This window comes from Anabas testudineus, chromosome 16 (genome assembly GCF_900324465.2).
Source record: "Anabas testudineus chromosome 16, fAnaTes1.2, whole genome shotgun sequence".
In the NCBI taxonomy this organism is placed as follows: domain Eukaryota; kingdom Metazoa; phylum Chordata; class Actinopteri; order Anabantiformes; family Anabantidae; genus Anabas; species Anabas testudineus.
Genome location: NC_046625.1, coordinates 10971177 through 10988359, shown reverse-complemented (window position 1 = coordinate 10988359; position 17183 = coordinate 10971177). Strand labels below are relative to the sequence as shown.

At 42.7% G+C, this 17183-nt stretch overlaps 1 protein-coding gene across 1 annotated transcript in view; it reads right to left on the bottom strand.

The window, feature by feature from the left end:
* Positions 1 to 1323: 1323 nt before the first annotated feature.
* The window catches only part of si:dkey-246i14.3 (ephrin-A4), a 29711-nt gene continuing 13851 nt past the window's right edge, over positions 1324 to 17183 (bottom strand). Inside the window, exons 2-5 of the mRNA XM_026373109.1 lie at positions 12410 to 12708; positions 9266 to 9334; positions 3771 to 3797; positions 1324 to 3165 (exon numbers count right to left, since the gene is read on the bottom strand). Of these exons, the coding sequence (XP_026228894.1) occupies positions 3077 to 3165; positions 3771 to 3797; positions 9266 to 9334; positions 12410 to 12708 (484 nt within the window). The 3' untranslated portion in view covers positions 1324 to 3076. The remainder of the gene's footprint in view (positions 3166 to 3770; positions 3798 to 9265; positions 9335 to 12409; positions 12709 to 17183) is intronic.

The window sequence follows — 17183 nt, the reverse complement described above, 5'->3', positions numbered from 1 at the left end:
ATAAATATGAAATGGATTAAAATGAAGTAATACTGCAATGAAAATAAACATACTGTAGGTTGTTTCTATTAATAGCCTATGTTCTGTATTTCTGAAGAGGTAAACAACACTGGCAATCTAAGCCTTAAATATTCAGCTGATGTGCAATTAAATATAGGGCAATTTGTGGCAACGGATCCTGCCGTGTTAAAATTTGATGCAGTGTAATTACAGTGTGATTTGTGGAGAAGAGATCTGCAGTATGGATATGCAATATGGAATATAGCTTTTTTTCAGACAGCTAGTTAAAACTAAATTTGTCATGCCAGAAATTGTTTATGATCACAGTCATCCGAGAAAGCCTCGGAGGAAACTTTGACGTGGGATTTTCATGATTTTCTAAATTTGTGTATTCTGGCAACATCTGTCCATAATTATAACGTTTATTTTGGGGGGCGAGTTCAGTTCCAGCTTAAATACACCACACAGTGGAGTTGTAACGTGCATCAACATAGTCAAGCACAAAGAAATTCTGAATGAATAAGTTCAGGCACAACTGCTTGAGCCTTTTCTGTCAGGAATAAATTTGGTCTGTGCATGCTTTTGCTTGAATAAACAGCCATACAGTTTTAACCGCACAAAATACGACTGGACCGCCGCCACACAATCTCAAGGCGTGCATCTCTTTCTGCTGATTTCAGTGTGCTTACTTCATCACTCGCAGTGGCAAAAGAATAAAATCAGGGGCTTTGGAAATTTCTAGGGTCAAAATCAAATCCACTTCATAACAACATGCCTGAACAGTGACAAACATGTCATCAGAACAGATCATAAACCATGAAATAAGAGCATTAGTCCCATTATCCAGGAAATTGCCTTTCTGGCTTCACAAGAGGGTCTACATTACCGCCTATATAAATGGAAATGCATTTACAGCTTATTTGGATGTACACTGCTATATTTAAAACAAAACCAAAGCCTCTTGTCCTGTTTTTAGCCCAGTGTTTAGCAAACATAAATATAATGACTACTTTAAGCTTGATGTATTGACAAAGATGCTTCAGGGTCTATTAATACCGGGAGTTTATTGGGTATCTGAGTCTTATCATACTTTAGCTGCCCATAGATAAAAACTCAGCTCAATATTCCACCAGGTTACTCACATTACAATGGCCTCTTATACCACAAGGTCATTGTGAGTCCCTGAACACTCCTTATCTTTGTGTTACACTAGTTGTGTGTGTTCCACAAATAAAGTTATGTGTGTCCGTGTGTGTGTGTTGTCACTGAGACCTGCGGTTGCATACAATATCAATACCTTCAACAATGCAATGACAATCTAAGTGCTTTATTGCAATCGTATTTATTTTGTTGTCTTGCCACATAAAAAAGGCTCAGATTGCAGTTGGCTCTTCACAGAAGAAGCTACATTCTTCACTAAAATGTGAAAGCAAAACACAAGTTACACACACTTAAAGAGATAAAAACAAATTCCTAGTAGTACATGATTGTAAAAGTCTACATAACTGAAATTATTTAATAAATCAAACAGACGTATGGATATAACATAAAAATCAACGGCATGATTGGTGTGATTTACGGTATTTTGACGTCCAAATATTTTTTAGAAAAATATATTAAGTGCTAACACCGTACTTTTTTGTTTTGTTTTTTTAAAAAAAAAGAAAGAACAGACTGTACAATCAAACTACAATTAACAGATTTAATTAGCTTAAGCCACTCAAAGAGTGTAGGGAAATAATTAAGTAAACATAACAATAAAAACATGATTTCAATACCAAAAATATCTTGTGTCCAATTAAAAAAAATATTTGAGAATTTAAAAAATATTTTAGTTTCTCTTCATTGATTATAAATCAGCAATTCCACATGTATTGGGAATTTAAATCATTGCTTTTTTTTTTTTTATACAAAAAAGCAATTGTCGGATTTGCCTGTTAAATATAAGAGATCAGATCTAACAGACTGAATAATATAGTTAATATATCTTATTTTGCAGAATATATTAACTATACAGTAAAATTAACTAGAATTAAGGATCCTTTGTAAAGAAACAACAGCAAAAGGAACATGTCAGCACACCTGGTAGGTCAACAGGAGAAGACTCAGTGGTCCGCAGTGTGCTCAGTAAAGCATAGCGAGCCAATGCTCTCTGTTTACCCATAAACCCCTCTGTTCTCTGCTTTATTTTAAAGCAGAGGAAAGGGTGGGGACACAGAAACAGCAGGGAGTCCAGTCAGAGTGGACAGAATCAGTCCCGGGTCCCATTATTACCACTATAATACACCACTATAATATACTGTAGTGTCCACTGTCTGGGTTTATGGACAACCCAGTCCAATTCCAGTTAAACCAGTTTAATCCCAGTAGGGGGCGCAGCAGTCCTGCATGACTATTCTAGAATATTCCCCATTTCTTCCTAAAATATATTTTTTCCCAAACTCTAATTAGTTGCAAATGTTTAACACATTTATGATATAAGGCAGTTCTCAAACTAGCCACTTGTTTGTCTGCCCAGATGCAGCATGTCAGAAAGCTAACTGGCCGACCTCCAACCTGAGCCACTCAGTGCAGTAGTATGTGTTTATTTGGCTGCTTTTCAACTGGAGGCAGGTTCTCGGAAGAAAGTAAACACAACACAGTACACAGTAAATGAGAAGCAGGATGAGAAACAGATGAAAAAGTGAGAAAAGTATGTTGGAACAAGTCCTGACAGACTCATTGTTCTTCTGGCAGAAGAGGAGTAGGATATGAGTCTTATGACTAGGCCCAGCTCTACGTGTAATATTCTGTGTTCCCACTTACACAACAGGTGGGAGAAGAAAACAAAAAGAAGTGAATCACTGATTCGTTGTGTCAGTCCCTGAGTCACTGTGGCCCTGTTTTCGAGAAGACACCAACTTTCTGGAATTTCACATGTGAAATAGCCAAAAGGTAAAATGTGTCATTTGCACTAACTTAGCGTTGTGTCATTCGCTGTCTGAGTGTAGATTGCACTGTGCACTTGAATGTCTGAGTAATAAACTCCTGGTCCCACGGAGAACAGGTGCGAGGTCAGCGGTGAAGTTGTGCGCAGTCAGGTAGTCCACGGGAGGGCGGTGAGGATGAGAAGGAGTAGAGGTGGAGTGGTCCTCAGTGAGCAGGCGCTGCTTTGAGCTGTAGTGTCTGAAAGAGAGATGGAGGCTTAAAGGAGTGTTTATGTATAATATGTAGTGCACGGTACCATGCATCTGGTTTGGGTTTGGTCCACTAGCAATGGAGAAAAACAGAATGTGACAGCTACAGTAATATTTTAGACAACAGCAGCTGTTCAACAGTTTAGAGAAGGCTAGTTGTTTTCTTAATCTGTCAGTTTGTAGCCATGAACTCAATTGCATCCAACAATAGTCACACTCCTCATAACACCGGCTGCTGACCTTACTGATGTTCTTGTGGCTGTATGCCGCACAGAATTAAATAATCTAGTAGAAAAACGTCCTAGATAGTTGGAAACACTTGTGTTTGCCTGTCCACACACTTTTTTACAGCGAGTACATTTTGCCTATTTCTGCTATTGTTTAATCAAGTTTCATTTTCCTGCCTTTTTGCATAACATCCAAAAGCATGTACAATACATAATTAAAATAAAGCACATTTGCCTCAGTGAGAAAAACAACAGACACAAAGAAATTGCATAAATGCTATAATCAAAGATTAAAGAAACTACGCAAAGCGTCTGAAACGAATTCTAAAACGTACGGATGAATCAGATTGAAAAAGTTGCATCTTACCTTGTATTTGTTTTGAACCCTCTGATTCTGTAAGAGGAGAGATGAGAGGGAGAGAGGGGAGAGAGAAGATTTAGATAAAGTTGAGGCAAAGAAACAAGTTGCTGATTAGTCATTTCTGCATGCTTAACTTTCTCAATAAAGCTACTGCTTTGTGGAACAAAAGGAGCAAGAAACAGACAAATGACCAGGGGAAGGTATTTACCATTGCTCAAAGCCAAACGACATGAAAAATGAGTACTGACTAGGTGTGCAACCCTAAATATGTCCCCTATGCAAATTCCCTTAAAGGTCGAATAAAAAAAGAGCTTGAGAAGCATGGCAACAGGAAAAGATAGTGTTATGTAAATTAGAAAGAGTAAGAATGATTGAGATTATACAGCGGGGATACAGGAAATGAAAAAGAAGGGTGGGGGGGGGACAAGAAAATTCAAAATGACAGAGTGAAACCAAGAAGTGGACAGAAGATGAAAGGAGGAGCAGTGGAAACTCGAGTGAGAAAGTACGGTGAAAAAAAGAAGGTTGGAAAGATTGAAACAAGGTCAGACAGAAAGAAAAGGGAGGGAGAGAAAGAGACGGGATAGAGGGGTGTTTGTGTCTGGGCGTCACTTTCTCAGCAGGGGGCGGACTAAAAGGAAATAATAGAGGGATGGCAAGATGGAGGGATGTGCAGCTGAAAAAGAAAAGGAAAGGAGGACGACAAAAAAATATAGGTAGTCAGACCACGGTTAAACCTCCCCAGGAAAACGAGCTGCTGTGTTTCAGGGAGAGAGGACCGAAGGGTCAGGAAACAGGGATGAGGCTGCACAATTGCAGCTGTTATTAAATCGATCTACGCCCTTGAACCTACTTCTCACACTGCAACCCTAAAGACACACACATGCATGCACACACACCCACACACACACACACACACCCACACACACACACAAAGACAAAGTGTGTATTGCTGTCTGCAGGAAAACTACCACCTATCCACATCCCACAGTGATTGACTGAGATTATGAGAGAGGAAATGGAACACTCCACACTCCTCTGTGGTACAGTGACACAGAGGGAGAAAGGATTTATTAAATGATGGCTTAGCAAGGAAACACCGTCTGTAATATCCGTCTAGTAGCGACAGGTCTCTGCAGCAACATGTCGCTCCGACAGACATGAGCCACTAAATTACTCCCAGGTTCTGTACAACTAACGACTATCTAAGGGTTAACGAAGCATTAAATAGCATGCTGGGTATGGGCCTCTCACTGGGCTGGTGTGTGTGTGCGTGTGTGTGCGCGCGACTATATACATATCTGTATAGTGCAGTGTTTGGAGGAAAAATCTGAGCAAACAGGAAAAAAAAATGCATTATTTCCTAAAAACTAAAAATCATGTCCATGATCCTGAGGTAATTTCTAATTTAAAACAAATGCTGCATTTGTTACCAACTGTATTTTAATGCTAAAAACTTGATTTTTTTTGTATTGATACAAAAGAAACATAAAAAGTTTATCATTCCTGCAACAAAGCGTTACGAATTAATAAACTAAATTTATTAAATGTTTGATAACAAAAACAAAAAAATCATCAAACTTTATCCAGTTCATTTATTCTCGACACTTTTTCTGTAAATTTCCACATATTTATGGAGCAGACATGATGTCCTTAGTTGTACTATATTATCAGCTTGTCACGCCGCGGTTTGAAACTAAAAAATGCTGATGTTAAATGCCTTGTGTTTATCCGACTGTGTGTGATTCGTGTGTTTTGATCTGGCTTTAAAATCATCATCATTTGTGCAAAAACTCAACACTGAGGACGCTCGTTTGTGTCAACATCATAATTTTGGTTATGGCGAGCTCCGCCACAAAATGGCATCCATGGTGGCATGACTGCGAAAACAGCGTCTTCTCTGCAATGCAGTCAGAAATTTGAAGCATGTGTAACTGTACATGCACAACCATGGCTAAGTGTGTGTGTGCGTGCTAGCGTATATATATGTGTGTGTGTGTGTGCGCGCACGTTTCTCCAGTCGGCAGAACGCCCCACTGCAGAGACAGACACTGTTCCACCATCCCACCTCTCCTCTCATGCCGCCATTTTACACACGCAGGAGCTAATGCTAACCAAGCTTGACAGTTAGCACTGGACTAAAAACAAACATAAAAAAAGAAATTTGCAAAAACAGGAAAGAAGGGCGAATGAAAACGCAAATCGACGAAAGCGGTTTAAATCAAATTGTGAGTTTTGAGTTCGGGATTCAAGAGAGCTCGCCTGGACAAGCGGTGTGTGTGTGTGTGTGTGTTGAGTTTTGTCCTTGTGTGCATCGGGTTCAGAGGGTACAAAGGTATTTGGATGAGAGCGGATGGGGGTAACGGAGGGCAGTGATGTAAGAAAAAATAGCAAGAAAAAAGGGGTGGAAAAAAGTGGGGAAAATGGTGAAGCTCTGCAAATAGAAATGAATGCAATGGACTGCTCACAGCAGGAGAATGACAGAAAAAAACGGGAAGAGAGACAGAGAGAGAGAGGGAATCAATTAGAGAGAGGTGGAAGTTGGTCTGTAATGGTTTTTCACAGTAGGACGGCTGAAAGAGAAAGGCAGAGAGGCAGAGCGACAAGCAAAACAAGAGAGATAAACACAACAGGAGGAGTTTTAGGGAGAAGCTGTAGTAAAAAAAAAAAGAAAGAAAGGTGAGTATGAAGTGAGCCTGTGAAAGATGCAATAGAGGGCTGCAGGGTGCCACAGATTTCACATGACACCAGTCTGCCGATGCCGATTCAGAGCCTTGTTTTCTGATGCAACACAGACTCAAGCACCTTTCAGCGAAGCTCTTTCTCTGGAGTGATTCGTGACAGCAGCGTGGTCAAATAAACAACACATCGCCACACACATCACTACGCCGGAAAGCACCAACCATGCAACCTCTTATAACCTCAAAGCAAGAACCGGGATGGGGGAGAAAGAAAAAAGTAACATGAGAGAAAGACACACACACACACACACACACACAGGATGTCATTAGGAGCTTCCTGCGTCACTGAATCGGTCCTGCTCGGTTTGGTGTGTTCTTGGGTTAAATTAAGGCGATAAACACACACATTCACACACTGGAGAGGAGACTGAGGGACTGGCGATGTCCTAGCTGACCTTGGAGCAATGACAGCGTACCTGATGGACCTTCTCACTGTCCCCACTCTGTCCTTCAGACCAGTGTGAGGCAGGTGTGTGTGTGTGTGTGTGCTGATAATTAATTCAAACACCCACAACAGGGCATCCCCACATGGAAATACGTTTTAATCACACAAGCAGCTTTCTGGGAACAAAAAAAAAAAAAAAAAAACTGGTGGAGAAGAAGAGAGGGAGGTGCACAGTTTGAAGTTTAGACAAGAGAGGAGATGTAGCTGAAGGACGAGGGCTGCCATCACCGAGGGCCCCACACACACACACGCACACTCACACTCATAGACACGGTGTGCCCTGCTGCCATGCTACCTGTCAGATAAAAGGGAACCTGAGCAGGAAGGAACCAGAGAGTATGTGAGGTGTTACCACGGGGAACAACACAACAACAGCTGTGGTAAACCGCCACTAATGGACAGCCAGAGAGAGAGAGAGAGAGAGAGAGAGAGAGAGAGAGAGAGAGACCCTCCAACTCTCCTTCATCTCTTCTCTCATCCATCTCATTCACTCTTCTCTCTCTGGCCTCGTGTACTCCCAGCCCAGTGCACTTGCTGCACAGCGTGCGCGCGACAGAGATGGAGCGAAGTGGAGAAACACGGAGCAGGTAAATAACTGTATAGCACCAGCAGCAGTGGAAACACAACAAAGAGATGGAGAAGACACAGGGAAGGTGTAGGAGGTGGGCTGAGGAGGGGGGGGGGGGGGGCGGAGTCACAGGGTGGGAGGAGGAAGTGTAAGAGACTGCCATGGATGGTGCCTAGATTAGTTTTGCTCCAGTAGTGAAAGATCATAAAAAATGAGGAAGGGAGGAGAGAGCTGAGGAGACAGAGAGAAGGGGAGGATTAGTGCCACTTCAGGAATGACAGAAGAGTCTAAAGAAAGAGCGGGGGCTTGGAGCGGAGGGGAGGGGGGGGGGGGGTTAAAGACAAGGAGAAGGAGATCCTGAAATTTAGTCGGGATTAGTTTTGGTTAAAGGACAGGATGAGAGGGAGAGAAAAGAGATGCCAAAACAAGAAAAGGAAACAGTAGATTGAAGTCTGTGCATCTTTGTAGGTAGAAGTCTTTTTAACGTAAAGGGCTTTGACAGTAAAGTCAAGAGCGTGTGTGTCTCCCAGCATGCAAAACGCAGGTGCTTTCAAATATTTTGATTATTTTTATCCTGTTTAGACAGGCTGATTAGGGAATACTGTCAGAAGGTCAAGACTACATTAGCATTTTCCCACTGATCAACTATCTGTGGTATTTCTAATTAATGACAGCAGGATAATTAACATATAAAAAAAAAAAAAGTCATCAGCCTTCACTCTGGTAATAACGCAGCAAATTACTCCCCGTCTCGCGCCGGAACAGTGATGGCATTTAAGAATTCATTTGAGACGGATGGAGCTCTTTTTATTCCAGTTTGAATTTCTTTTTTTTTTTTCCCCCATTCACACCAAACGGACACGAATTTAATCAAGGCAGCAGGACTGGGAGGTATTCATTAGACGCTATGTAGGAGTTCAGAGATTGATTCTAACACACGAATGCAGAGACACGCAAACTTGCAAGTGGTTTCCTTGGAAAAACAATGTGTGCTAGTTCAGGCTGGGACAGCATAACAAGCCCCCTGCAGATAGCACTAGGATGGGAACTGGGACAGACGTGTCAGACACACACGCACATTAGCACACACACACACATTAGAGAATTAAGCCACCAGAGAACACATGCAAAAGGACCATAGAGCCAGGAACACACAAAGTGCACAGACACAGAAAAATGGTCATACACGTAGAAATGTGTGTTTTCTCTCTCACACACACACACACACACACACACACACACACACCACAACTGTACAGGGATTCCCACAGTGACTGGGCAACATTCCCAACCGGAATGGGCAGCTCACTGGACTGGAAGACTAACATTACTCCAGGCGTGCTCTGGATTAGATCAGCTCTGGGAATTTCACACTGGGACAGAGAGATGGAGAGTGGGAGAATGAGGAAGACAAGGAGGTAAAAAAAAAAAAAAAAAAAAAAAAGAGGGGGTAATAAGTTTGTAAAAAACCATCAATCTAATTAGATTTAAAAGTCAACATGGAGTGGGGGATTGAGTTCATGTAGTAATAAGAGTCGTATTGCAAGGTTAAAGGCAAGGCAAAAAAAAAAAAAGAAGAGAGAATTAGAGCATCAGAGGAGGGAAGAGTAACGAGGATGAAAAGCAGTCTAAACATCATGCTATAGAGTTCTGATAGCTGAGATCTGAAGCGACAACGACAGGAGTCCTTCGAGTAGAAGGGGGAGGAGAGAAAAGGAACAATGGATGAAAAGCAGAGTGTACTCACTGGGCCCACAGCACACGGTGACACGCAACTTCATACATGGCAGAGGAGGGCCTTCATCTGTGGGTAGAGCTAGACAGAGCAAGAAAAGGAAAAGAAATGAGCTGGTTATTTATTAAAGCAAACAAGATGTTGGCATGTCAAATAAAAATAATGCGTTTACATATGCTGGATGAAATGAAATCCGTCCATCAAATCTACTCTGAGAACTTTCCGGTTCCCTGTCTGATAAGAAGAAGAGGCTGATTTTTTTGTGTTGCTACCATTTCAACACCTCGTGATATCAGTATAAAGAATTACGCCATCTCCCCGCGTCACAGAGACCACATATCACACTTATCTGCACGACTAAATAAAAACAATAAAATGCACAATTGAGAGAGCAACTTCACGCGTAGCAGCGCTGATCATGGCTCACATGGGAGAGCAGACGCACATCAGTTGCATTACCTGTCAGTTTAGCATTGCTTTTACAAAAACAAATCTGTTTGGAAACTGCCGTTAAATGGCATTATATCTGAATAATCCACAGACAGCTGCTAACTCAACAGAGGCCCCGCACACAAACCGTGAAGATGATCACAGTCTGTCTCCCTGATAAGATAAAGCACACAATAACAGGACCACAGATTTAGGCATGATCTATGGACAGACAAAAATTAACAAAACGTCATTACCGCTTTGACAACATACCTAGGCTAAAGCATTTACAAAAGAAAGTGCTGCAAATGAATGAGAAACAGGCAGAATTACGTTCGCCTTCATATAGAAAGATGCTCAAAATAAACAGAATACAATCAAATAAATGCAGGTCGTGTACAGAACACAATACAAGCCAGTTCTATTACAACAGCAATATGCGGAGGAAATTAAATTAAAATGTTCCCTCACTCACTCAATAATTTACTGCTCCCCACATAACACACAGCGATGAACAGAAAATAGAAATGTTCAGGTCATGTAGTTTATATAGTTTAAACCATTATTATGAGCAGCTAAGTGGGAAAGAAATGTTTGTCTCAGCCTTAAACTTTTAACTCTGAGATGGAGATAGTGGAAAATTCCCAATTCATGAGCAGAACTACAGATATGTCACAAAAATGATTAGCAGAACAACATGCAATCATTCAGTTAATGAGCCGCTACAAATGTGGCCTTGTTTGTGGAGAAAAGCGTCTAATTTATCCAGTTTATCCCATGCAACTACAAGGTTAGCGCTAGATCTAGCCACCTTGGAATAATGTGCAAACGCTCATGTTGGGATAAGAGTTTTTTTTTTTCCCTTTTTCACATTATTCATTCACTGACAGGTGTAATGTCACATAATGGTAATTTCTCACATGAAAAAGTGTTTTTGTTGGCAGAAAGTAGTGTCAACTTTCAATTGTAAAACTGGTCAATGCGTTTTTTATTTTAATATTTTAATATTTTAATTATCTGCAGTATATCACCAAACTCTGCCTCCTTGTGTTTTGTCCGCGTGCTTGCATGTCCAAACAGCTGCAGCAAGTTGAGCTGCTGTGCCACTGTTACCAGCCATTAAAATGCTTTCATGTTGAGCCCAGCTAACTGTCAGATACAGGACGTCATGGTGTATCCTGTTTTTAGGGATCCAGGTGTCGAGAAGCAGTGGGCGCAGTTAGCGGTCTGGGCAGTGGGTCACAGACCTGGAGAGAATTGTTGTGAGAGTCATAATCGGTGGGAGCCAGAGAGAGGAGCTGAGCCCAGCTCAGATTGAGCCAACTAATGTCATTAGTGTTTCTAATACTATTGTAGTGTTGTCCCAGGCTAATGCCATTATACAGTCTCCAGTGCTGCGGGGGCATTCAGAACAAAAACCCCAGAGCCAGACATTTGGACCAACTTTAGTCCTTATCATCGATGTGGACAAAACACACAAAATCGCTCTGAGCCTGTTGTGGTCCGACCGGGGGGGGGGGGGGGGGGGGGACCCATTGTTTCTTTTCTCTGAACTGGCCTGAACAACCACAATAACCCAGTGTGTGTGCGTGTACGTATGTATGCATGTGTGCGTGTGTGCGTGCGGAGCCACTTTCTCATACCCTCACAATGCTCCATTGTCCCACAGACCGCAACAGTAATTTATTTAAAGATTCTTTCTCTCCGTTCATCTCATCTGTCCCTTTTTCTCCATCGCTTTTGTTGCTCTCCCTTTTCTTTCCACTCATCCGGCCTCTCTTGTCCCTTTCTCCCCCTGTCTCCCCCTGTCTCCCCTCCCTCCCTGCACTGTCAGATTGTGTCCATCTTTTGCTCTTTCTCTCTCTCTGTCACTCCTTCATGCTTCTCTACCTCTGTCTGCTTCTCTTCCTGAGGTTTTTTTTTTCCCTCCTTCACCATCATTGTGTATTGATCTCCATTTCTTCCTCCTACACTTTGCCGTCCCTCTGCCTCTTTGTTGTCACCCTGCCATAGTAGGCATTCACTTGACTCTTTCATTCTCGTCCTTGTTTCATGTCCTCCTCCTCTTAGTGGGACTGACAACAGAAGTTGTAAAAAGTAAGAAAAGAATGTCAACTGATTTTACAGCCACTAAGCCATCTTCTCTCACTCCCCCTCCCTTTGCTCCCTCCAGTGGTTTGAAATAAATGAGCGGGGAGAGCGGAGCACAGGAGGGTGTAATGGAGAAAGAGAAAACCATCACTATAACTGTGGAGCAGCCTGCAGGTTTAAGAAAACATCATATTAATGTCACTCAGAGAGAATTTATTGAAAACATTAATGCCATGAGTTGAGTTTTGTCAAAACTCAAAGCCTGATAATAAAAACACATGGCTAAACATGCTCTAAAACTTTTTACCTATTCAAAGGTTTGTGTTGTGTGTCACCACACTTCTTCCAACGCAAAATATCAAATATTTAATTTTTTTCTCTTATTGAGCCACTGGCTGTTTAAGGGGAATAGAGCAATGATTCATAGGTTTACTGAAAAATATAGATCTAGTTTCAACTTGTGAATTGTTTTCATAAAAGTTTTCATATTATACTCATCAGATATTTTAATGTTTACTGGTTGATGGCATCAAATTGAGCTTTACACACAATTTTGCAAAGCATCCTTGGTGTTTTGTTTAATCCCAACCATAGTATACTGCAGTACTGGTAGCAAATAAAAACACAAATACTCACAGCTATAGTAGTAGTGTCTCCCTGGCAGAAACTCGAAGCCCAGTGAGAAGGGAGTGAACCTTTGGATCTTCTCAGAGAAGCGCACCGGTCCAAATGGAGCATGAGGAGTGTTACACTCCCATCTTTTGATGGACCCCCTTGTCTCCACACACCCCTGGAATGATGCCTCTCCCACTAAGTAGAGGGCCATCGTCTCTGGCAGCCCAGAGTCCAGGGTCTCCTCAGAGGGGTAGTAGGGACAGTAGATGTCCAGGTAGTCATTCAGATTCACCTCGATGGACAGATCTCCCGACGTTAACCTGAAAGGAAGAATGACAACAGCATTAATATTTAATGTGACGATTACACAGAGTGATACATGACTGAAGGGGAAAGAAGAGCAGCAATGATTAAGTACACACACACAGAGAAGGAGAGCAAGAAGACCGATGACAGGTATTCCATAATTCCTTTGTGCCTGGAGGAATGTGGATAATTCCAGCCGACGGATAGTTCATCAATATTACACATAACGATTACACGAAGTGATAAAGCAAAGTTGAGCAGGTGTTAAAGAATGTTTTGGGTTTTCATACATCGTAGTAATAAGAAAGTCCATTTTATTTCCAGACAGTGGTGTTGAGCAACAGACTGCTGATGCTGATTAAACCAGTGAAAATAAACCTCCTTACACAATATACAGATTTACACAGTCACTACACAACACAGCACAAACTAATACAGAAAGAGAGGATAAGAGAAACTATAAGAGACACTAAACTAAGATCAAACCAGCAGAAAATACAAAACAGGAGACATGAACTGAAGAGAGAAATGTGGGACAAATTGAGGGAAGCTATGTGAGTGATGGAGTGGCATGAGACAGGGATCCTTTTTGACAGGGAAGACAGGAAGAGACTGATGAAAAGAGAGAGAGGCTGAACTAAAAAAGAATTTAAAAAAAAAGCCAAAGGAAAAGAAAAGTTGGATGAACAGGTGGAAAAAAAAGTGGAGTAAAGAGGAAAGAAAGTAAAGTGTTTTAATTAGTGACCCTGGAGAGTCTGAGTGCAGACTCTCGGAGAGGAGAACAACGAAGTGGAAGAAGAGGGGAGACGGACTTTAATTGGTCTCCTCTTCACATGGAGTGCACGAGAAAAGAATGAGGGGCAGAATGTGGCCTGGGCAGAAGGTTCAGGTCCGTCAGAAGGAGTCTTTATAGAGGGGTGACAGAGCGGAGGAGAGAGAAAAAGGAGTGCTGGGAGTCAGTGAAGGGAAACATGGGAGGGGAAAAAAAAAAAAAAAAGAGCGTGGAAACGGGTGAGGGGGGTGGTGGTGGTGGTGGTGGTGGAGCAGTCTCAAGCTAAGTAGGCAGACAGAGAAGAGACCAAACGAATAAAAGGGAGGACGAAGAAGAGCACAGGAGACAGAACTGATGAAAACCAAAATGAAAGAAATAGACATGACAGGAAACAGGAGACGGAGATGGTCCAGCAAATCTACAGAGGGTACCAAAGATGGATGGAGCAATGAGAGGAGAAATGACAAGAGACCGTCTGGGAGAAAGAGACCATATGGCATGACTAAAAAACAGAAACAGAAATTCCAAGTTCTCTGTTAACTTTAAACCTGAGCACAAGTGTGTGTGTGTGTGTGTGTGTGTGTGTGTGTGTGTGTGTGTGTGTGTGTGTGTGTGTGTGTGTGTGTGTCATGGAGAGGCAGGTGAGACCCTGGAGGCAGGTTTCACCAAAAATGTTTCCTGCTCAATAGCTAGTGCACAGAATTGGCAATCTATCAGTGGGACAGGAAATCATCGATCAGGATCCCTCGCCCAGGACACACACACACACACACACCCTTGATCAATACTGCTTCTGTGAAACCGTGTGTGTGTCTGCCTCCAATAGCTCTATTACCTGTGTGCACTAATTACAGCTGAACAAAGGCGCTTGATTTTCCAGCTAAGAGAACACAGAAGCCCACACGCTGTACACATGCGTGTATACGTACAGAGCAGTGCGCTTACTCTTCGTACTACTTGAGATTTCGAGGCGTCTCCGAGGCAGAGAAATGTTTGCTTACGTGCACCAGCTGTGGAAGTGTGTGCACAGGTGTGTGCATGTGCATGCATATGTGTGTGTGTGTAATAATAGACGTATGCTGTGTCAACATGTTGCACCCCCTGCTTTACATGTCAGTCGTCCTCAAGCTGCTCAGGTCCTGTTTCCCCTCACCCAGCCCCCAATCTGCATTCCTCCTTACCCCCTTCTTGTCCTCCTGTCTCCTCCCTCGTCTTTCCCCACATTGGATGACACACACTCTTCCCCAATCTATTGCTTCGGAGGCTGCAACTCCCCCATGCTCTTCCTCCTATTTCTGACTCTTCTCTATCCTATATAACCACCCCTTCCTCCCACAAGCCTCCAACTTCGGCCGGCTCCTGCACGCCAGCAATTACAGAGACGGTGTGCTCTACTGATGTCAAACTGTCAGCCCTCTTTCTCTCCTCTACCCCTCCTTCCTCCCTTTCCTTCTCTGGCCCTAGTAGGCTTGGATACGCCCTAATTACACTCCGCATCCTCCCCTCCTGCCAGCCACCATGCAGCAGACTGGTGACAGCACAGGGGCATCATGGGAGCTCGGAGGAACTGTAGGTGTCAATGAACAGAGTACTGAAGCAGCCTATCAGCGGAAGATACCTCTGCAACCAGAGGAGCAGACTGGTCTGGTCCAGTGTTGAAGCAGGGGGGAAAGGGCAAAGATACAGAAATACACACACTAAGCACGTGTGGGCGTGAACCTGCACACACACACACACCCCCCCCACACACACACACATACGGACATGAAAGCACTTCAGGAGAATAAAACATGCTTCATCCCTCATGCCAGAGGGTGATCAGTGACACCCTTCTGAGGACTGGTGCAAGCTTTGGGTTGATAAAGAAAAATCTCACCAAGGAGCAGAATCAAAAATAACATGCTGGGCTCTTCAATGGAAAACTTGAAAAGGCCAACACTTATCGTTCATATAATCCTTCTTATAATTGCAATAAATCACATGCAAAAGCCAAAAACTGAACATAACTGATACCCTCCCCTTGTCTGTCCATGTCAATGTACATGCGCACAGAAGCACTTACACGTAACAGTGTGTGTGTGTAGTTCTAATGAAATGCAGGGGGTTGACTGTGGCAGAGACCTTTGATCCTTTAATATGAGAGAATAATTAAAGGAGCAACAATCCCACAACACGGCTTCAGGCATACAGAACAGATACTCGATCACGCACAGCAGCTGCATACTACGCATACTGAATTCACTGGGGCATACTACGCTAGTACTGCTCATAAACATGGGGGATAAAAATTCTACTACAATGAAAATGCTAACACTGTATCTCAAATGTGTACTGTGAGTACAGTGGTATTCTTAAACCCTTTTGTGCTCGTGATCACACACACCAACCAGCCTGCAGTGAAAGTGTGTTGGCTGCTTGTAGTGATGATGGGAGGCTGAAAGGCTTCGTAGAGCCCCAGTTGTTCTGTTGTCAATCACAGTTGGGTGACCACTAACTCGGGTCACTACACTGACTGGGCGCAGCACGCTGCGGTCACTGTGCCTTGGCTGCGCATAGCATGACGCAGCTTCGGCCTCAACGGAGGGTGCTGGAGTAACACATGGTGATGTGGGAGGAACTTTGTTTATTTCAGGTTTTTTTTTGGTGATTCATCAAATTTTTAGACCAAAATCATTTCAGTGTAATTTCTACAATTCTGTGGTTGAGAAACTATGTGCAGACATGAACTGCCCTGCCGCTCATCCAACTTGTATATACTATATATTAGATATTAATATACCGTTCCATAAACAGCTTATTCTGTTGGCAGTTATAAGACTGGACACAACTACCCTAAAAATCTGTGGCTGGGTAATGTCAGCATGTTGCTTCCTCTTCGTCTTCTTGGTAGAACGCTCCCTTTAACTTTGTACTTTTACTCAATGTAAAAGTACAAAGTTCAAATAGGCTCTTTATGAGGTAACACACTGTGCTTTTTATCAAGGTAATAAAGTCAGACATATCTAAAGAAAAGCAATCTACTGTGTTTGGTATTAAGGAAGTGGTTTTCATTCTACTGTGCACATGTTCCCAACTACCCAGGCTTAAATCCTAAACCAGCCTAACCTGTTTAATTGACATGTATTAATGCTTTTTCTGACTTTGTGGTGATGTTAAGTCACTAAATCACAAAATAATTATGCATAAACACCTTTAGTGATGAGGAATGTCTGCGGGTACACATATCAATTAAACCTTTCAACTTCACTAAATAAAACTTTGCTTCCTTGAGCTCTCCAGCACTTTAGTGACCTCCTGCTCCACAGCCTCGCCCATCTTCAGAGGAGGGAAAAAAAAGGAATAAACACACTGCCTATATATCCATAGGTCACAGATTAAGATGGGAAGACTACCCAGTACTGCACCTTTTTTCAGAATTTGCGTGGATGAAACCTCTTTGTTCACCATTTCCTCTCTCGATCTTTATCTATGTGGATGTAAAGTGGAATAGAATCAGGACAACCAGTCCCCTCCCATCCTCTCTATTAGCTGTGCCCCCCCCTCCACGCTCACACAAATCCATGCTGCGTCCAAAGCCCAAGCGCTAGTGTTGTGTCTAACCTGGTACTTACTCCCCTCAACGCGCACAAACAAGGACGACACCCCCCGCCTCTGACCATCTGGGGCCCCCCACCGTCCTGCTTGCCCAGCTGGCGGAAAAATCCCTTTACCACCCCC